The 17454-nt window shown below is 47.9% G+C and overlaps 1 protein-coding gene across 1 annotated transcript; it reads left to right on the top strand.

Moving 5' to 3' along the window:
* The first annotated feature begins 3211 nt into the window (after nt 1-3211).
* Nucleotides 3212-13480, top strand: LOC144125613 (uncharacterized). The gene is made up of 2 exons (XM_077659143.1): nt 3212-3552; nt 9460-13480. The coding sequence occupies exon 2, from the start codon at nt 9475-9477 to the stop codon at nt 11095-11097; it is 1623 nt and encodes a 540-aa protein (XP_077515269.1). The 5' UTR covers nt 3212-3552; nt 9460-9474; the 3' UTR covers nt 11098-13480.
* The last annotated feature ends 3974 nt before the right edge of the window (nt 13481-17454 follow it).

The raw sequence follows: 17454 nt of genomic DNA, 5'->3' as shown, positions 1-17454 counted from the left end.
ATTCGCGAAGGAAGCGAGAGTGCGCGTGAGCCCCGCAAATAGTTCGCGCGGTTTTTTGCCGTCGGTTGCGCGGCGGCACACTGGCTTGCGCCGTTTTATCTATAGTTTTATCGCAGTCTTCGTTTCATTTCCCGGATGTGAGCTTGTAGCGGAGAAGTAATGGCGACCATTTTAGAGGAGGAGGAGATCGTCTCGATTCTCCCCTGCAACTCTGTAATTGCTATGCTGGAAGAGTTGCGAAAGGCTGATGAACGATCAGTACGCGCCGGAGGCGGTGGTGGGAGCGCCCATGTCTGCAGGGACGCGCCCGTTTGGGCCAAGGTTGGGCCATCTGGGACCTCCTGTCGCTGCTTCGGTACCGGGACGTGGAGTATTACAGACAGTAAGTTCATGTGAGCTTCGTCGTGACTTTAATATGCGAGGCGCTATCGCCTCACTAGCTTGTTCTTTTCTCGGCAGCTACCCGCGTATGTCACCGACACCCCTATAGAAGTCCTTCGGACTCGTATCTAGAACACGTGATTCCGTAAGGCGATACCTGTAGATCATCACTTGGCGCCGGTTATCAGGTTAGCAGAAAATTTTATATTACTCTGTGGGTGAGATTATGTACTGTTGGTTTCATTTTTAATTTTGATTGTCATGTCTGAGACAGCAGTTCGTAACGTGCACAAAAATTGTGAAGTGCTAATACTATAAACCGATTTTGCCACAGTTTGTTTTCTTTTCCGTCCGTTCATTAATTATCCGTCCGCCCGTGAGCTCCCTCATTTCGGGAGCTCAATTTTCTACGGTTGTGCCACTCCAGCTAACTCCGCTGTCGCGTAATCGGTTCATAGAGCTAAAATGTTTTGTGCTTCGCTCCTTCAGCAAAGAAATTTGCCTTCGGACGTTGTTAGGGACGTCGGTAGTATCTGGAATAGTTTCGAAAACAACCATCCGTCCCGTTTCAGGCTGAATACGCGAAACGCACTGTACTGGCACTCGAAAAGAAAACAAACAGCGTAATGATCAGTACGCTGGCTTCGCAGTGCGTAATACATGCGTCGTACACGCATGCATGATATAAAGGCTAGCATGCAGTGGCGCGCGAACGGCGCGAAACGTAGTGTATCCGAAAAAAACGGTCCTTGCGAGCATCGGCGTGATGCAAGATATAAAAAGCAATTGTATACGTATCGGTCACTCCCAGTTTGTTGCCGATTTTTTCCGAAAGCTCCTCCTTGCGGGCCACGTACTTGAAATTTAAATCGCGCTTGTCGTATAGGACTGGGTATTCCTTTATGGCATCAGGCAGCAATTTTGATCCCTCCAGAAATCGAAACTCTTGCATTAAACGTTTTTGTCAACTTATTTATTTTCAAAACTAGACCATGCCTTTTTATTCTCCTATTTTATTCACCACTGTTGCCTATGTGTGTTGATTATTTGTATTAACTTTGTTTTGTCTGATTGCTTGCCGTCTTGTTTCACTCTGCATTACCCGTTGCTTTGTGATGTTTTTTTTTATTTCTTGTGTACGACTGGCCGTCATCTTGCTGTCATGCCAACTTGCAAGGGGTCGGGACCTTGTCAAGCTGTCCGAGCTTTTAGTCCCGTACTCCTCCTTTTCTAAGGAAATAAAATGATTGATTGATTGATTGATCTCGACAGAGAAAGCGCCGGCCCGTTCCGCTGCCATGCTTGACGCCATACTGAATTTCGACCGGACGTGACGTCAATGGTCCTTCGTCGTTTCCACGGCGAAGGCGAAAAAATGGGTTCCGGACGGATCGCCCTCGCCGCGCCGAATCCACAAAAGCGGCCGAATCTGGGCAAATCCGCTTCAATCGCCGGAAATTTGGTGTAGTGTGAATGCGCCTTCAATCTCATCCGCCCACCTAGCCTTCTGCCGCCCCCTGCTACGCTTGCCTTCTCTTGAAATACACTCCGTTACTCTTAAGGACCAGCGATTACCTTGCCTTCGCATTGCATGCCCTGCATAAGCCCATTTCTTCCTCTTGATTTTGACTAGGATGTCATTAACCCACGTTTGTTCCCTCACTCACTCCGCCCGCTTGCGGTCTCTTAATGTTACATTTATCATTTTTCATTCCATACCTCGCTGAGCCGTCCTTAACTTACTGAACTCTTTTCGTTAGCCTCCACGTTTCTGCGCCGTAGGTGAGTACTGGTAAGATACAGCTGCTGTACGCTTTTTTCTCGAGGGAGATTGGCAGATTGTCATTCATGATATGAGAGAACCTGCCATATGCGCTCCACTCCATTCCAATTGTTCTTTTTATTTCCCTAATGCAGGCAGTCTGAAACAAGGGTTCCTTTCGAACCATCAGTACGTCAGCAGAGCGTGCATGGTAGGAGAAGAGGAGCTTCCGTTGCAGTTACGCTGGGTTTCTGAGAAACAGAACAATGTTTTGTTTCAAATCATAGTGAAACACTGCGAGTGAAAAATCCCGAACCGGCCTCTTCATGAGATATACTGCTCCCTTAAAGGGCAACTTCCCCACTTTTTGAGAATTCTGCGATTTTCAAGGATTAGAATCTAAAGTATTCGCTAAAAAAAGGAATAGAAACCTTGGAGGAACTTGCCTGCGAAATGTGAGTTCACACACTTTCAACCGACAACCTGAGAGGATTTGAGGGCAAACAAGGGGCGCTACAACAAAGCCAATACTCGGCACCCACGCACTTACCTTAATTCAGACTGATGTCTGATGGCATTCATGCTTATATGCCCAGCCATGAAAGGTGACCCATAAATGTCAGGGGTGAATTGGGAAAACGTTTTGTGATGAAATTTTAACGCTTTTGTGCAGTCCATATGGCCGACACAATCCTACAGATTTAACTGCAAACATTGTTCTCGTGCGTTCGGTGGAAAAATCTCTGTGGCACAGCGCTTGAAATATAAATGTATCGTAATAATGCTTCGAACACAGTTATAATATATGTTCAGTTTGAAAGTTAAACTGGCGTTTAAGGTAAAACACAAAAGTTATGCTTTAATTTTTAACGATAGCATAGCGTTTAAGTCTGACATGAAAGGTCACTGCGATTCACGCAACTTTTGAATAACATCAGTCGGTCGTTTTGTGCTCCCTGGGACGTGTACTTACAACTTGTGGCTGCAGACGCGCTTGCAACTGTGAATGACCCCGGCTGCAGCCGGTTCACGTTGCGGCTCCCGACTGAAGTGACTGGCGCCCGTGGGGCACAGAGCGATCAGATAGCCAAGCTCACGGCGCAATTTCAGGCTTCGACGCGCACTGGCCAGATACCCAAGGCCACCGTAGCCACTTATGCGCACAACGCACAGCTAACCTTGGACGTACATACATCGACCAACTGCGCGCAGCGCATTCCAGGTGTCCTCGAAGTGGCTGTTTTTACACGAGACATCGTCTGCTCTTTGCTCTTAAGGGGGCGCTCAGTCGACGCGGGGACAAGCTGAGAAAAGGGTGTTGTGCGAAGCCCTATGTTCACTGCAGGATACTCTGAGTTGCGCTGTGCGCCCGTCAACACCTCGAGCAGGAAGGCACAGCGTACAAGTGAGTAAGTACATAGTAGCGAAACCTTCGAATTTGAGCTTTATTGCGAAATAATAATTTACGCATTTTGTCCCGGTTCGCTTTAGGTTCTTTCTTGTTTTGATTTTGATCTATTCTCTGTACCCAACCCCTTATGTTATACCCTAAGTCGTGAGGGCATTTAGGGGTATTTTGCATAAAAATAACAAAATGCCCTCCTTCGGCGAAATCACTTTTGTCATGTTTGTGTTGCTCTTTTTTGAACCTGGCAATTCGCGTGAGTGCATTACGCGGCATGTTTCACTTATTAAAAAGCGCTTGGAGAGAGAAAGATATATACCATGGCCGATAGGAAGATATAGACGATCGTGTGCTTAGACTGGGAACATCAGAGCGTGAGGTGGTTTGTGAGAACATGTGCCTGACGCCCGAGATAACGATAGGCTGTGTTGAACGCAGCACACTCACTCATTAGATGCTGTATGAGGCAGGGAAATCTATTGAAATGAGCCAATCAGCTACATTGGTCACATGCGCGACCAAATGTGATTATACGCAAAATGAAGAATCATGGTTCGGCCCCCTATTGATTAATAACGAGGCGGACGGAGAAAGCCGCGCGACCTTCTCGTTGCAGTTTACCGTAAAGAGCGCTGTCCGTACGATCCCAATGGGTCATTGAAGCTTATTTCGCTAATAGATGGGCCGAGCGTGCAGGAAAGCAATTGTGGCTTTCTGTCATCGGTGATCATAGATATCTTCCAGATTTTTCCGGCCAAGTCAGTACTGAATAGCGTGGCTGTTTAACGCAGTCGGCGTTTTGAATTTGCCAGGGCTTAACTTAGGCACATAAAGCAGGAATGTGCGTGGGCTTCATTGTTTAGTACAGAAGTTATGCTGTTTTTCCGGTATTCCGTCCCCTCTACTTGAAGGGGAAAGACTTCATTTATGAGCATCGCATTCAGCGGGCTTATTAAACTTTTAAATTTCGTTATAACTGGGCATAGTGCGCATACGGCGGCTTCCGCGTGGGTGCCGCGCGGCGAAGGAACACAGGCGCCGCCGACTACAGGAATCTCACTGGAGAGTCACCACGGATCACGCTGCGCTAAAACTCTCTGCTTGCCCAGCTTTGACTGAACGGAGCGGTGGTCTCGGGATCGAACCACGGACCAGGGCGAATTTTTCTTTAACTACGAAGTTTCTGTGGAAGCTGTATAGCTTTCCTTTGTAGCCGTGTGGCTGCGCTTGGGTGAATTCCAGTGAGTAATTACTCCATTATGACGGATAATAGTGATGTTCCATTGTCGTTTATATGTCCACACAGTAACGTCTTGTTGAAGAGGCCTGTAACTTTGGTAACAGGATATAGTTCAATGAAGAAAACCATAGGCTTATCGCCGCTATTTATTCAAAGAAGTGTCAGTGACAGTTGTATGTCAGCCCCTCCCCCTTTTGATATGGCGCTGGCAAACCTGCAAAAAAAAATGGAAATTGATTTCGAGGAAAGGAAAGGCGTCGTAATTGTGTGGCCATAGGAAGGGGTGAAATGAGGGAGAGAATGAGTGGCAGGCACCTAAGCACTACGCACCGCGCCAGGTACACGGCTGTTTTCGGTTGCGACAAGGGATTGGTACTGCTTGTGCTCTTTACGTCAGGAATAATCTCCTATGCAACCACTGTGCAAGTATTATGGTAAACATGCTTTATGCTTGATTCCCGGTGCTTCATTTGATGGTCATGCCGTACCCGATGCGCACTTCGAGGAAGCTTAATCGGCCTGGAGTGCTCCGCCATCCGTGGCAGCTTACTTCGACTATACCAGCTTTTGCCCGCCACTAATATATTTATAAACAGTGCTTTTGAGATAGACAGTAGCTTTTTCGGCATTGTCAAACCAGTGTCAGCGGGCGTCAGGATACAGCGAATCATGTTAACTAGTCAAGTGATTAATGAAATTCTATTGGTTAACCTTTTAAATATTATCGATTGGCACCCGCTTGCAAATAGAGATTTGTAGCCGGCCGTAGGTAACAGCCATAGGTGTTTTCAGAATTTCTAAAACGCAATTATACCCTGGCCGCAGCGGTTGATCTAATTTGGGCCATTTCTCGTGCCATTCAAAAACCGCGCAACTGCGGGGAGCACAGCCCGATCAAATCGCGACGCTCCATGCCACACGCACCCCGCGATAATCTCTGCCCCGCCCGTTCTATATACCGTACTTCCCACTTCTCGCCACTTCGCTGCTCCAGCCCGGGCGGGGCAGATGCCGCCGGGTACCCACCGATTTTTTAATCGGTACGATATTTCTCTCGGCCTGGTGCCCAGCTCTTCTAGGGTGAGATGCTTGGGAAAGGGGTCTTCGACCAAACCGTTGCCTTGACGGATCATAGATAAGTTCCGCCGTCAAGCAACCCTGAATCCGCCTCGTGCGGAAGAAGCGCAACTTGTGACTTGCGACGCGTCTTTTCAAGCCCACAGTGAAGGGATTTGAAGGCGCAGGCTCCTTTACCAAGCCATGCAACCCTAGCGAGCCGAGCACCAGGCCGGGGCATAGCTTGTACCCATTTTGAGGAAACCGGCGGGAGTCGAGCCCACCACTTCCCGAAGCCGAGGCGGGTGCTCTACCACGAGGCCATGGCTACAAATTGCGAATTGCAAGCTGGCGCCTATCGGTAGTAGTTAAAAAGTGAACTGTCAGAATTTAGTTGATCCATTTAATAGTTAACTTTATTCGCCTGTTTTTTTACTTCCACCAGCACTCTCACTACTATGCCGCAAAAAGCTTCTCTTTACCTCGAAGACCCTATTTTTAAACATTTATGGCCGGTTTCTCTGAAACACACGGCGTATGCCTTGTAATGAACAATAAGTGTAGTGTCTTCTCACCAAGGCCAAAACAAACTTGTTTCGACACCTTTGTGCACAAACGGCGTGGTTATGTAGTTGTATAGTCCTCCATAAGATAAGCAATAGAATTCAAATAAGGAGGGGTGTCACGGGGATACCATCTCGCCAATGCTAATCACCGCCTGTTTACAGGAGCTATTCCGAGGCCTGGATTGGGAACAGTTGGGTATCGATAAGTGTTAACGGAGAACGCCTAAATAATCTGCGATTCATTGATGACATGGCCTTGCTAAGTCAGGAGATGAACTGCAAATCGTGATCAATTAGTTAGACAGACAGAGCAGTACGGTGGGTCTTAAAATTAACATTCAGAAAACCAAAGTAAGGTTCAGCAGTCTAGCAAGGGAACTGCAGTCCACAATTGACAGCGAGGCGCTGGAAGTGGTAAAGGTCTACTTAGGGCGGGTAGTGACAGCTGATCTGGATAATGAGAGGGAAATAACTAGAATGATAAGAATGGGGTGTAGCGCATATGGCAGGTTCTCTCAGATCATCAATGGCAGTTTACCAATATCCCTCAAGAGAAAACTATACAACAGCTGTATCTTACCGGTACTAACCTAAGGGGGCAGAAACGTGGAGGCTAACGAAAAGGGTTCAACTTAAGCTAAGGACAACGCAGGGAGCTATGGAAAGAAAACAATAGGTGTAACATTAAGACAGCCGTATAGAGTGGATGAGAGAACAAACGCGGTTCTACTGTGACGAAATATGTGCATAGATGGTGACTTCCGGAGTGGACCATGTTCTACTGTGAGTGAATGTGTGCATATATGATGACTGCGGGAGTGGAATATGTACTACTATAAGTGACTGTGCGCATAGCGGGGCAGATACGACAGGTTTTAGGTCATTATTAACATATAAGTGACGCTACAGTGGAGCAATTGCCGGCAGAACAAGCAAGGCTATCCCACCTGTAGCATACAACAACTCAACTCAACAAACGCGGGTTAATGACATCCTTGTCGAAATCAAGATGGAGAAATGAGCTTGGGCAGGGCATGTAATGCGAAGGCGACATAACCGCTGGCCCTTGAGGGTGACGAAGTGGATTCCAAGAGAGGGCAAGCGTAACAGGGGGCGGCAGAAAGTTAGGTGGGCGGATGAGATTAAGAAATTGCGAAATTTGAGTGCAGCTCTGTCGGTGTCTCAGGCTCTGTAGGCTCATTGTTTTGCTTTGTTGTGTCGTCGGAACGTCTGGCGATGATTATTAGTTCGATAGTAGTATTAGTTGAAGAAGACGACGATGTTCAATGCACAGCACATGAGAATGCGTAAATTAGTTCGATAGCAGTAATAGCAGAAGACGATGCGCAGTGCACAGCGCGAGAGTTGTTGCAGTTTAACACGAGGCATAATCGGCTGCGGCAATATCGTAGGCTATCGCGACGCATGGGTTCCCATTGGGAACGCCATACGAATGTAGCAAATATTCTGTGCATCAGCTGCACTTTCTTCCTCGCACAGTGGAGAACTTGCAGCACATAGGCAAGTTTTGCAAATAAAAAAAAATGTTGCAGACTTGAGCTCGAGCAAACACTGATATAGTTCCCTACCCATCTAAGCCTGGGTTTGTCGCCTCATGGAGACTATCTGAGAATCCCAGTATGCACCACTGTTACGAATTTGTTGAAGAGGAACCCCTATTTCTTTCTCTAGAGTCTATTTCTTTCTCTAGAGTCGTGTCTTTTTTTCTTTTTCAAATCTTAAAACCACCCTTTTTTAGTAGCCGTGCTTATTTAGGCGTCTCAGTGCTGATTTGCCTTTCCTATTCGCACCGATGGGACGCACTCGTGAGGGGCCTTTATGGGGATTCCTTAAGGAAGTTGCTGACACCTTCGATTTCCTCACTGTGCGCTTTTCTTTAGACTACCTGTATAGCCTCTCCAGAAGGCAGATGACTCAGGCACTTACAGAGCATTTGTTCCCTGTACCGTCTTATCGGCAACCTTTTCTGGAGTTCCTTGACACCACTGTTTTAGAACGTGTTAGGCGAATGTGCATTTTTTCTGCCGCGAAAACATTCTTTTTTAAGCTGCACACGTCAACGCTGCCTGTGAAGGCATGGCTTCATGATAAGGAGATGCTTGCTGTATGGACGGTGAATTGCCGCCTGTGCAGTACACCAGAGACAATTGACCATTGTTTTGTTCTGTGCATTGATGCTATCTTTTTTCTGGGACATTTTACAACGAACAGTTAAGAAGGACATTGACATCACACCCTACAGTATTCGTTTTTTGCCCGCGGAGAAAAACAGTGCTGTGCCAAATGATCTATTTATGTTGCTGGGACTATTTAGTGTCTGGAAGAGCCGCATGATGGACCGCCACGCCGAATCAGCACGGTCGTCGAAATCTTTGTTTCGTGAACAATGCGCTTTGGTGCGGGCAGTATATATGCTGCCCTGCAGCAATAGCCGCCTAGCTGGCTCCCCTATCTGGATGCATGTGTGTGCCTCCCAGTCTTTTGATGTTTTGGAAGGAGGGTTCATGCAGGGGTAAGGTGGACTGGTGTTTTGTGGCGTAAGCGTGCATAGAACTTTCTTTTCGGCACTATTTCCATGCAATAAAGAAAAAAAAACTGCGGCAATAGCGTAGTGTTCTCGTGCAGTGGCCAGCGAAGCTATCTGTTTGAAAGATCGCGGGTTCAAATTACAGTCGCTGGAATGTTTAATTTATGTATTTATGGTTTAGATCGGTTACACTGACGGAGGTAACTCGGTACAAACCATGAACGGGCGCCTGGCCAAATCTGCGATTTAAAAGTGCTTCCTTTTTTTGCGCGCACGAAAGCTTAAACGTGTGTGCGCACACATCAGGCGGGCCTACCTCATTTCCGTAACGAGAGTACACAGCCTTGCCGATAACTAGGTTTGATGGTTCACTCAGAAAATAGTTTATTTTAGAACATTGGTTTGTCAAGCTTTGTTTTGTTGTTTTGTAATTCTCTCATTCGTGGGTGATCATTTTGTAGGGACGAAGTTTTCAAGCATAACGTAAATATTCCCTTGCAGGAAACAGCAACCAGCATGGTAATTCGGAGGCTGGCAAAACACCTGTCATTGATTTTTGGCCTCACGTTTTTGTTCCTGGAAGCCTGCGCCGAGGACATCATCTGCCATGCTTCTGTGGGTGATGACGACGGCAAGGGGAACGCCAGGGACGAAACGGTGCAAATAGTCGAGTGCACCTACGAGCCAATCTCGTGTCGCGGCGGAACCTGCAACTGGAACCGCTCTAGAACGTGCACCTGCCGATTGCGGTGCAGTGCCGGCAAAAGTTCCTGCGTCGGGACCAGCGGCGAAGTCGTGTTGGTGGCGGCCGGCCAAACGTCATCTTCTCCCGTGCCACGAGCCTCATGGGCTCCTCGCCCTGATTCCACTCACCACACCAACGGAACAGCACTAAGAAGACAGGCCGTCACCGAGATAGCATGCCGAGCCGTTGGCGAAACGCTTACTTCGGATTCGGACGACACTTGGCCAGGCAGAAATAAGCGGGCGTGTGACGTGTGCCGCTCCAGAATTTTTTCGAACATTGAATGCCAATATGCGAATCATTCTCCGGACATTAGGCACGGCCGTCCAAATGACACATTTGCAAGTGCCAACATTAATTCGTCCCTCGAAGCGTCGCATTCGTATGCAGTCGTTGATGCAGTGGTTCGAGAATTCGCCCACAGCGCGGACAAAATCGCAGGAGCCACTTCATTTTTCTTCCTTTTGCTAAAGGTTTTCGTATACGCAGCGGACCGATCGTCGCGGTGTTTCATTTCAGGCTGCGCGCTTTGCTACGCACTGACGCTGCTCACAGGCCACTTAATCGGCTACGTATGCTTGGCAACAATACACCTCATGGACGGCAGAACCTTTCTGGCGACGTTGCTCTCTCTAAAGTACTGTTCACAGTCCTCTTTTCTTTGGACTTTGGTCCTTTCGTTCGACATAACGAGGGCCTTAACCGTATCGAAACGGGCATTAAGAAGCAGTAAAACACTCGTCTTATACAGCACTTTCGCATGGGGAACTCCCGGTCTACTCTTTTTACTGGCTTATTTATTGCAGTGCTATACAGGCAGTGGGCGGGGCCAAAATTGCTTCTCCAAATTTTCCGGAGGCCGCGCATTACTCATAACTTGCGCCGTAGCTCCGCTCATTGTTGCCATTTTTAACTTCAGTTTGTACGCGTACACAATAGTCTCTGTCAAGAGGTGCAAAGCAACTCCAAACAAAATTGAGAGACAGAACGCTACACGAAGGCGCTCTTTGCTTTTGTTTGTAAGGCTAGCGTTTATCATGTGGGCCACTGCTGTTTGTCGCCTCATTGTGTCGCTGCCACGCGTTGTGCCAAATATGAAGGGGAATCCATCGGCCATGATAGTGTACAACGCGGCCTACTTTTTAAGTGTGATGCTCGGAAGCGTTCCAGGAGTGTATTTGTTCTTTGGCTTCAACGACCACAAAATATTGTGGCGGATGATTTCTAAACAACGGCTTCTCTTGCGCCGTTTTCGAGTTAAGAGCCTCTTTTGGACTCAAAAACAGCTCGTACCGAGAATCGCATACCTCCCGGAGGTCTGCGTGCCGTGTCGGAGAGGGCAATCAGGGGGGCCGGTTGAAACAATAAGTTACACTGAACTGAACTCAACCTGAAGCCAAATTTGCATACAGTCGCAGGCTGCGGTGGGGATGATGAAAACATTTACTCAAATAAATAAATCAAAAGAAAGTCCGCACACGGGTAGAGCCCCTAGTCAAGGGTGCCAGTGCTGGCTGCTGCTGCCTTGGCCCGCTGTCAATAAGCTAGAGTAGGTCGTGTAGGCAGTTCTCTTCTAGAAACCTGAGCATGCGCCGGCTCTTAGCGTTGTCCGTTAACCACAAGGACAGGTGTTCCTCCCTTGTAGCCGTAAGTGCAACTTGCAGTAATTGCCTTGTTCTCGACTCCTGCGTTCCTGCGCATGTCCACGAAAGGTGGCGAAGATGCACCCCAGTGGCCGGCGTTTAACACTCGGAACATATATGCTCGGCAATGCATCTTCTTGACAGCCCTATCGGCACGTCACCGACTGGGTGAGAGTCGCCCTAGCCCTTATCCTTCCGGAGGATACCACCTCCGGTCTCATTAAGTTATGAGGAAGGGGTTAAGTGCAAGGGGAAACCAAAGCACATGCACTTCTCCTTATAGAGGACGACGAACTGCGAAAAGCGGAGAGGAGAAAAATTGAAAAAAAAAATGAAAAGTGGTGTTTCGGGAAAGGAAATGGAGCAGTATCTGTCTCACATATCGGCGGACACCTGCACCGTGCCGTAAGGGAAAGGATAAAGGAGGGAGTCAACGAAGAAAGGAAGAAAGAGGTGCAGTAGTGGAGGGCTCCGGAATAATTGCGACCACCTGGGGATCTTTAACGTGCACTGACATCGCACAGCACACGGGCGCCTTTGCGTTTCGCCTCCATCGAAACGCGGCCGCCGCGGTAGGGTTCGAACCCGGGAACTCCGGATCAGTAGCCGAGCGCCCTTACCGCTGAGTCACCGTGGCGGGTAAGAACACGCCATTCAGGTGCACATCCTCTGGGGATACGAAAATAACCCTTCCCCACAAGCTCTCCTACCAGCTCCTTCTGCGGAATGCTGGGACCAACTCCTCACCCAGCCAGACAAGGCCACTCAGATTGCACTGATTTCGTGGGCCCAGGACGTCGCCCCCACCTGGGGGCCACACAGACCCACCTGCCCTAATTCCCGACACCTGTGGCAAATAAAGTTGTCTCTCTCTCTCTCTTCCTGCACTGCCAACAACAACAACAAGTTTAAGATGCGCTGACATCACAAAGTAAACGGGTGTCTTGCATCTCGTCTACATGGAAACGCGGGTGCCGCGATCGGGATGAACCCTGCGTGCTCGGGTTCAGCAGCCGAGCGCTATTGCTGCTGAGCCACCGTGGCGCGTTTTCACCTCATACCTTTCCCCACGCCGCAGATGAAGTGTTCACCGAGCGTGAGATGGTTATTGTACCTTTCCTTTTCGCATAATTTATGATTTTTGAGGAAAGGAAATTGTGCAGTAACTGGCTCATAACCGTTTATTCTCGGCTGCATACGCAGGCGGACGCACAGCCTTCCGCGAAAAAGATGCAGTTACTGAGGTTTTTCTTTTCGAACACTGGCCACAACTAAGACAGGCCGCACAGTCTTAGAAGATTTAAACATTAGCTTTCCGCAACAAGTGACTGGGAGGCAAGATATACCTGAAGAGCGGAAGAGCAATTTCCTTACGCTTCCGCTTCCCAAAAACATGCACCCGGAGAATCATCACGCTAGAAGAAGGAGCCTTCTTCGTGGACAACATTTTCAGAGATATTACAGCATTTGCGCCTTGAAAGGCAGACACTCCCGAGGCCCGCTAAGGGTCTTAGTAAATCAGAATAATGTCACCTTCGAAGGCTACAAACTATGTCGTGGAATAATACAGCTACGCTTCCCGCCATTGTAGTGGTAGTAAGTGCTCTTTATTAAAATAATAATAAAAAGGAAGAAAAAGATTTTTGCTAGCCCCGGCACCTGCCATCGATACTGAAGCACCTGAGCTGGGACAGCGGAAATAATGGATAGCAGGCAGAATGGAGAAATGAAATGAAAGAGGTGAGGGGACAGGAAGAGAGGATAGGGCGAGAGGTAATATACACAAACTATTTACGCAATAAGAAATGTGTACAGGTTGTACACGCCATTGAGCCCGAGTCCTTTTCGGAACAGCGCAAATTTTGTGGCCAGAAGGCAAACTTAGTGCCATACGATACGGGCTTGTCAGGAAAACAGCAGTATTGACATAGTAAATCAGCCAATGTGGGAAGGCTAGGAGGCGGCCCTGTCCAGCTCGGACCTCGAGGAACAACGAGCCCTCGTCGCCAGAGCACGGGCAGCGGCTTTTACCAACGGTGTCCCGGACGAGGGACCCGATCAACTTCCCCTTATAGTAAGTCATTGTGGCCTTAAATAAACGTTTTCATCATCATCATCATCATCATCATCATCATCATCATCATCATCATCATCACCACCACCACCACCACCACCACCATCATCATCATCATCATCATCATCAATCTTCCTTCGGTACATATATGGGAGATGACTCTTAAGCACCGCCTTAAGGATATGACGCGACAGCGTTAGTGGGTTAGGCTTTCCATTCTAGTAGGTTGACACCTTTCAACCCCCTTTTTCAATTTTTTATTTTTCATTTCTTTAATTAACCAACGAATTAGAATGATTACATTAACTCGTAATCAACTATCACAAACCTAGTTAGTCAACAATCACTAGAGCCACAAATTACCACGATACGATTTTTTTTTTACGCAGCCCCCGATTATTTCCGGCACACTTTGCCGACTACTACAACGCCGAAGGCTTTTCGACCGAACGAGCTGTAAAGCTGTCGCATAAAAGATGGCTCAGTCGTTATGGCGCTCGACTGCTCACCCGAAAGACGCGGGTTCGATCCCGGCCGCGGCACTCAAATTTCGATGGAGGCGAAATTGTAGAGGCCTGTGTACTGCGCGATGTCAGTGCACGTTACAGAACGCCAGGTGGTCGAAATTTCCGGAGCCCTTCACTACGGCGTCCCTCATAGCCTGAGTCGCTTTGGGACGTTAAACCCCCATAAACCAAACCAAACCATGCAGTTGGTAGAAACTTCGAGCAATTACCCTGCGCGGTGAGGGTGCACGAAAACCTATGGTACGAACTTGAAAAAAGTGTGAGCTCAGAAGAGGTGTTGTCATCAGCGGCAAAAACACTTCCGCTATTTTACGCGACAGCGTATACAGCTCGTTCGGTCGCAAACCCGTCTGTGTAGTCGGCACCGCATGACGGGAAAAATTGGGGACAGCTTGAAGAAAGTCGTATCATGGTAATTTGTGGTTCTAGTGATTTATGGTCGATTGGTGTGTGATAGGCGATTGACTAGTTAATGAAATCAATGTAATGAATTGATTTATTGAAGAAATGAAAAAACTAGAAAAAGGGGGTTCAAGGTGTCAGAATTATCAGAATGAAAATCCAATGATAGATGATGCTAATAAAGAAAATTTAGTGTGTAATTTATTAATTAATTATTTAAACTGTTGAAAAAAAAATGAAAAACGCGCACAAAGGTGTCAAACAGCTCAGAATGGAAAGCATAACCCTCTCGCTATTCACCAGTCTATTACAATTTTGATTCCATTCCAAGTTCGGTTTATCATTAGATTCCGCAAGCCTCATTTGTGCACAGACTGCCTATACTGTGCGCAGATCTGTTTTGTCTTACAAATTCATATTTTCTCCAAATCCAAATCCACTTTATTTCCAACCTACAAGTTGGGGGTCCCCAGGCAGCCGGCCTGAACCTCAGCCGACCTGAACCTCAACCGGGCTGAACCTCAGCAGGCCTGCAAAGCCCAGCGTCGGCTGTACCCCCCACCCCATCCCTCCCTCGACAATTATCACCAGACACTTTGGAGGCGGCTCCAAACACGCACCTTGCCCTCCCCTTATATACGCTCGCGCTATCACCAAGTCCACACAAACCCCTCCTGTACCCTCTGCCACCCCCTCAAAGCCACTCTCGGCCATATCCTTTTCCTCTGCCCGGCGGATTCTTCCCGGCGGGGCCTGGAGCACCTTACCTCTTGGGAGGCTTGGGAGACCCTACTGCGCTCCGAGGACCCGGCCAAGCAAGCCATCGCCACAGGCCGGGCTGCCAGCGTCATGAGCCTCCGGGACATGAACGTTTGAGTGCAGTGGGGCCGTGCGGGGGCCCATGCAACGACCTGCGTGTCCTAAACTCCCCTGTGTCTATTGAAGTTTTCACCACCATCACCCCCAGGCAAAAAGCTGTCGCAGACAGCTTGACTGGGGCCCTGGGGCCCTACAGGCAGCATCACGCAGTGGACACTCCCCACTTTGTCATCTATGACACACAGAACCACTATGACACACAGAACCACTATGACACACAGAATATCGACATCACAATGTTAACAAAGACAGACCTAGTAAGATTATTTACATAATAAAATAAAAGAACTCTTGTTTGTGTACAAGAGTATTGGTCAAGATTTCTATACTTGTATTCTGTGCTGTATTCCTGTCACCCTAGCGCCTTTTCTCTAAGATGTATTTTTTATATATGTTCTTTACTCTGCTTTAACATCCTCAGCGTGCTTCATTACGTGCTAAGCTTTCCATGCAAAAATGACTGTCGCCTGTTAGATCATTTGCTGAGTGCGGTTTTTCTTGTATTGTACCTCTTGTATTGTACCTCTTAGGTACCACATGTCCTCCTCTTATCACATGTGATTCTTCATTCCTCTATATCAATATGTCCTTATAGTGGCGCGTTGGATTTCTAATTATTCCTGTTTTATTTAGTGTGCTTATTATTATTATTTTTAATGCATCTTCGCTTCCATTGCTGACGGGTGGCTGGAGCCCAGTCAAGCTGCACGGTAGCAGCTTTTTATCCAGCCACCTTTATCGCCTTGTAAGGTTGCACAATAAAGTTAATTTATCCGATTGATTGATTGATTAATTAATTAATTAATTAATTGATTGATTGATTGATTGATTGGTTGATTGATTGATTGATTGATTGATTGATTGATTGATTGATCGATCGGTCGGTCGGTCGGTCGGTTGGCTGGCTGGCTGGCTGGCTGGCTGGTTGGTTGGTTGATTGGTTTATTGTTTATGGTATATGGTATATGCGGGTTTAACGTCCCAAAGCGACTCAGGCTATGAGGGACACCGTAGGGAAGGGCTCAGGAAATTTCGACCACCTGGGGTTCTTTAACGTGCACTGACACCGCACAGGACACGGGCTTCTAGAATTTCGCCTCCATCGAAATTGGTTGGTCAGTTGGTTGGTTCGTTTGTTGGTTGGTTGGTGCGTTGGTTGGTTGTTTGATTGATTGATCTCTAGTTGCTTGTATATCCCGGCTAAGGTGACTACACACAACGCGTCGTACTGATTGGTCAGTTCGAGTCCTCCTGCCACTACCAGCTTGTGAGACTCAAGTTGATCTGCCCGAGCAATACGGAGAAGGAATAGCTCCCGCTAGCCTCATTTGTGCGCAGATAGTACCTCGGGAGGCTGTTTATTTTGCACTATACGCCTGCTATTGTCGGAGTCATTTTTTTTCTGAATAATTATTTTCCCGTTGTCTCCCTCCTTCTTCTACAAATGGAGAGGGAGACGTTTGGCAGGTGTAAAAATGAAAATCCTCCTAAACACCACCTGCCACTGTTGCCAGGTGAAGGGTGCACGATTACGCCGACGCCGGACAGCTTTCGCTGTCACGGCCGTCATATATGCTCTCGCATTAAAAATGGAGCTTAGTCAAGATTTTAAGGAAGTGACAAAAAGCCGCTTAGGCGGAGATTACTTTTCCCTTGGAGAATTCTCTGTAATAATCATATACGCCGCATATAATAAGTGCATTGGTCAGGATGCCCTGACCGGTCTCGAATGAATTTTCAAGCCTTGCTGCAATTCCACTCGAAGAATGTTCGAATTTAGCGAGGGTCTATTTTGATGATTTCTCCCTGTGCACGATCGTCCCAGGCCGTGTTTCTGCAACCATCAAAGACGTATTTCCCTTTCCAGGACAGATAAAGAGCCAAAAATAAAGGCAGAGAAAAAGGCTAAGGGCGCCGGAAAAACCTCCGGGCGACGCGCCTTCGCGTCGCCTTTGATAAGCCCTGCGACGTGGCGGGAGTTTCAAATAAAGTGCCGTCCATCAGCAACAACCGGGTCAAGAGACCGGACGCGCTCCCGTCAATGAAGCCTTAAGAGACGTCAACAGATTGCGGGGCCGCGCAGCCACTAACGACACCGACTTCCTCGCGTATACAACAGCCCGAGCGCGTAGTGACGAAACCGCGCACTTACTCTCGACGTCATGAGCGCGTAAGACCGAGGGGCACGTTGGAGGCCATTCGGCACTAAGCATAACCAGCTGGCGG

The sequence above is a fragment of the Amblyomma americanum genome, chromosome 3 (assembly GCF_052857255.1).
Source record: "Amblyomma americanum isolate KBUSLIRL-KWMA chromosome 3, ASM5285725v1, whole genome shotgun sequence".
Lineage (NCBI taxonomy): Eukaryota > Metazoa > Arthropoda > Arachnida > Ixodida > Ixodidae > Amblyomma > Amblyomma americanum.
This window is presented reverse-complemented; position numbering and strand designations above follow the sequence as displayed.

Bases quoted from the DNA above. Each gene is read 5' to 3' on its own strand.
- LOC144125613 (XM_077659143.1), top strand. From the start codon at position 9,475: ATGGTAATTCGGAGGCTGGCAAAACACCTGTCATTGATTTTTGGCCTC.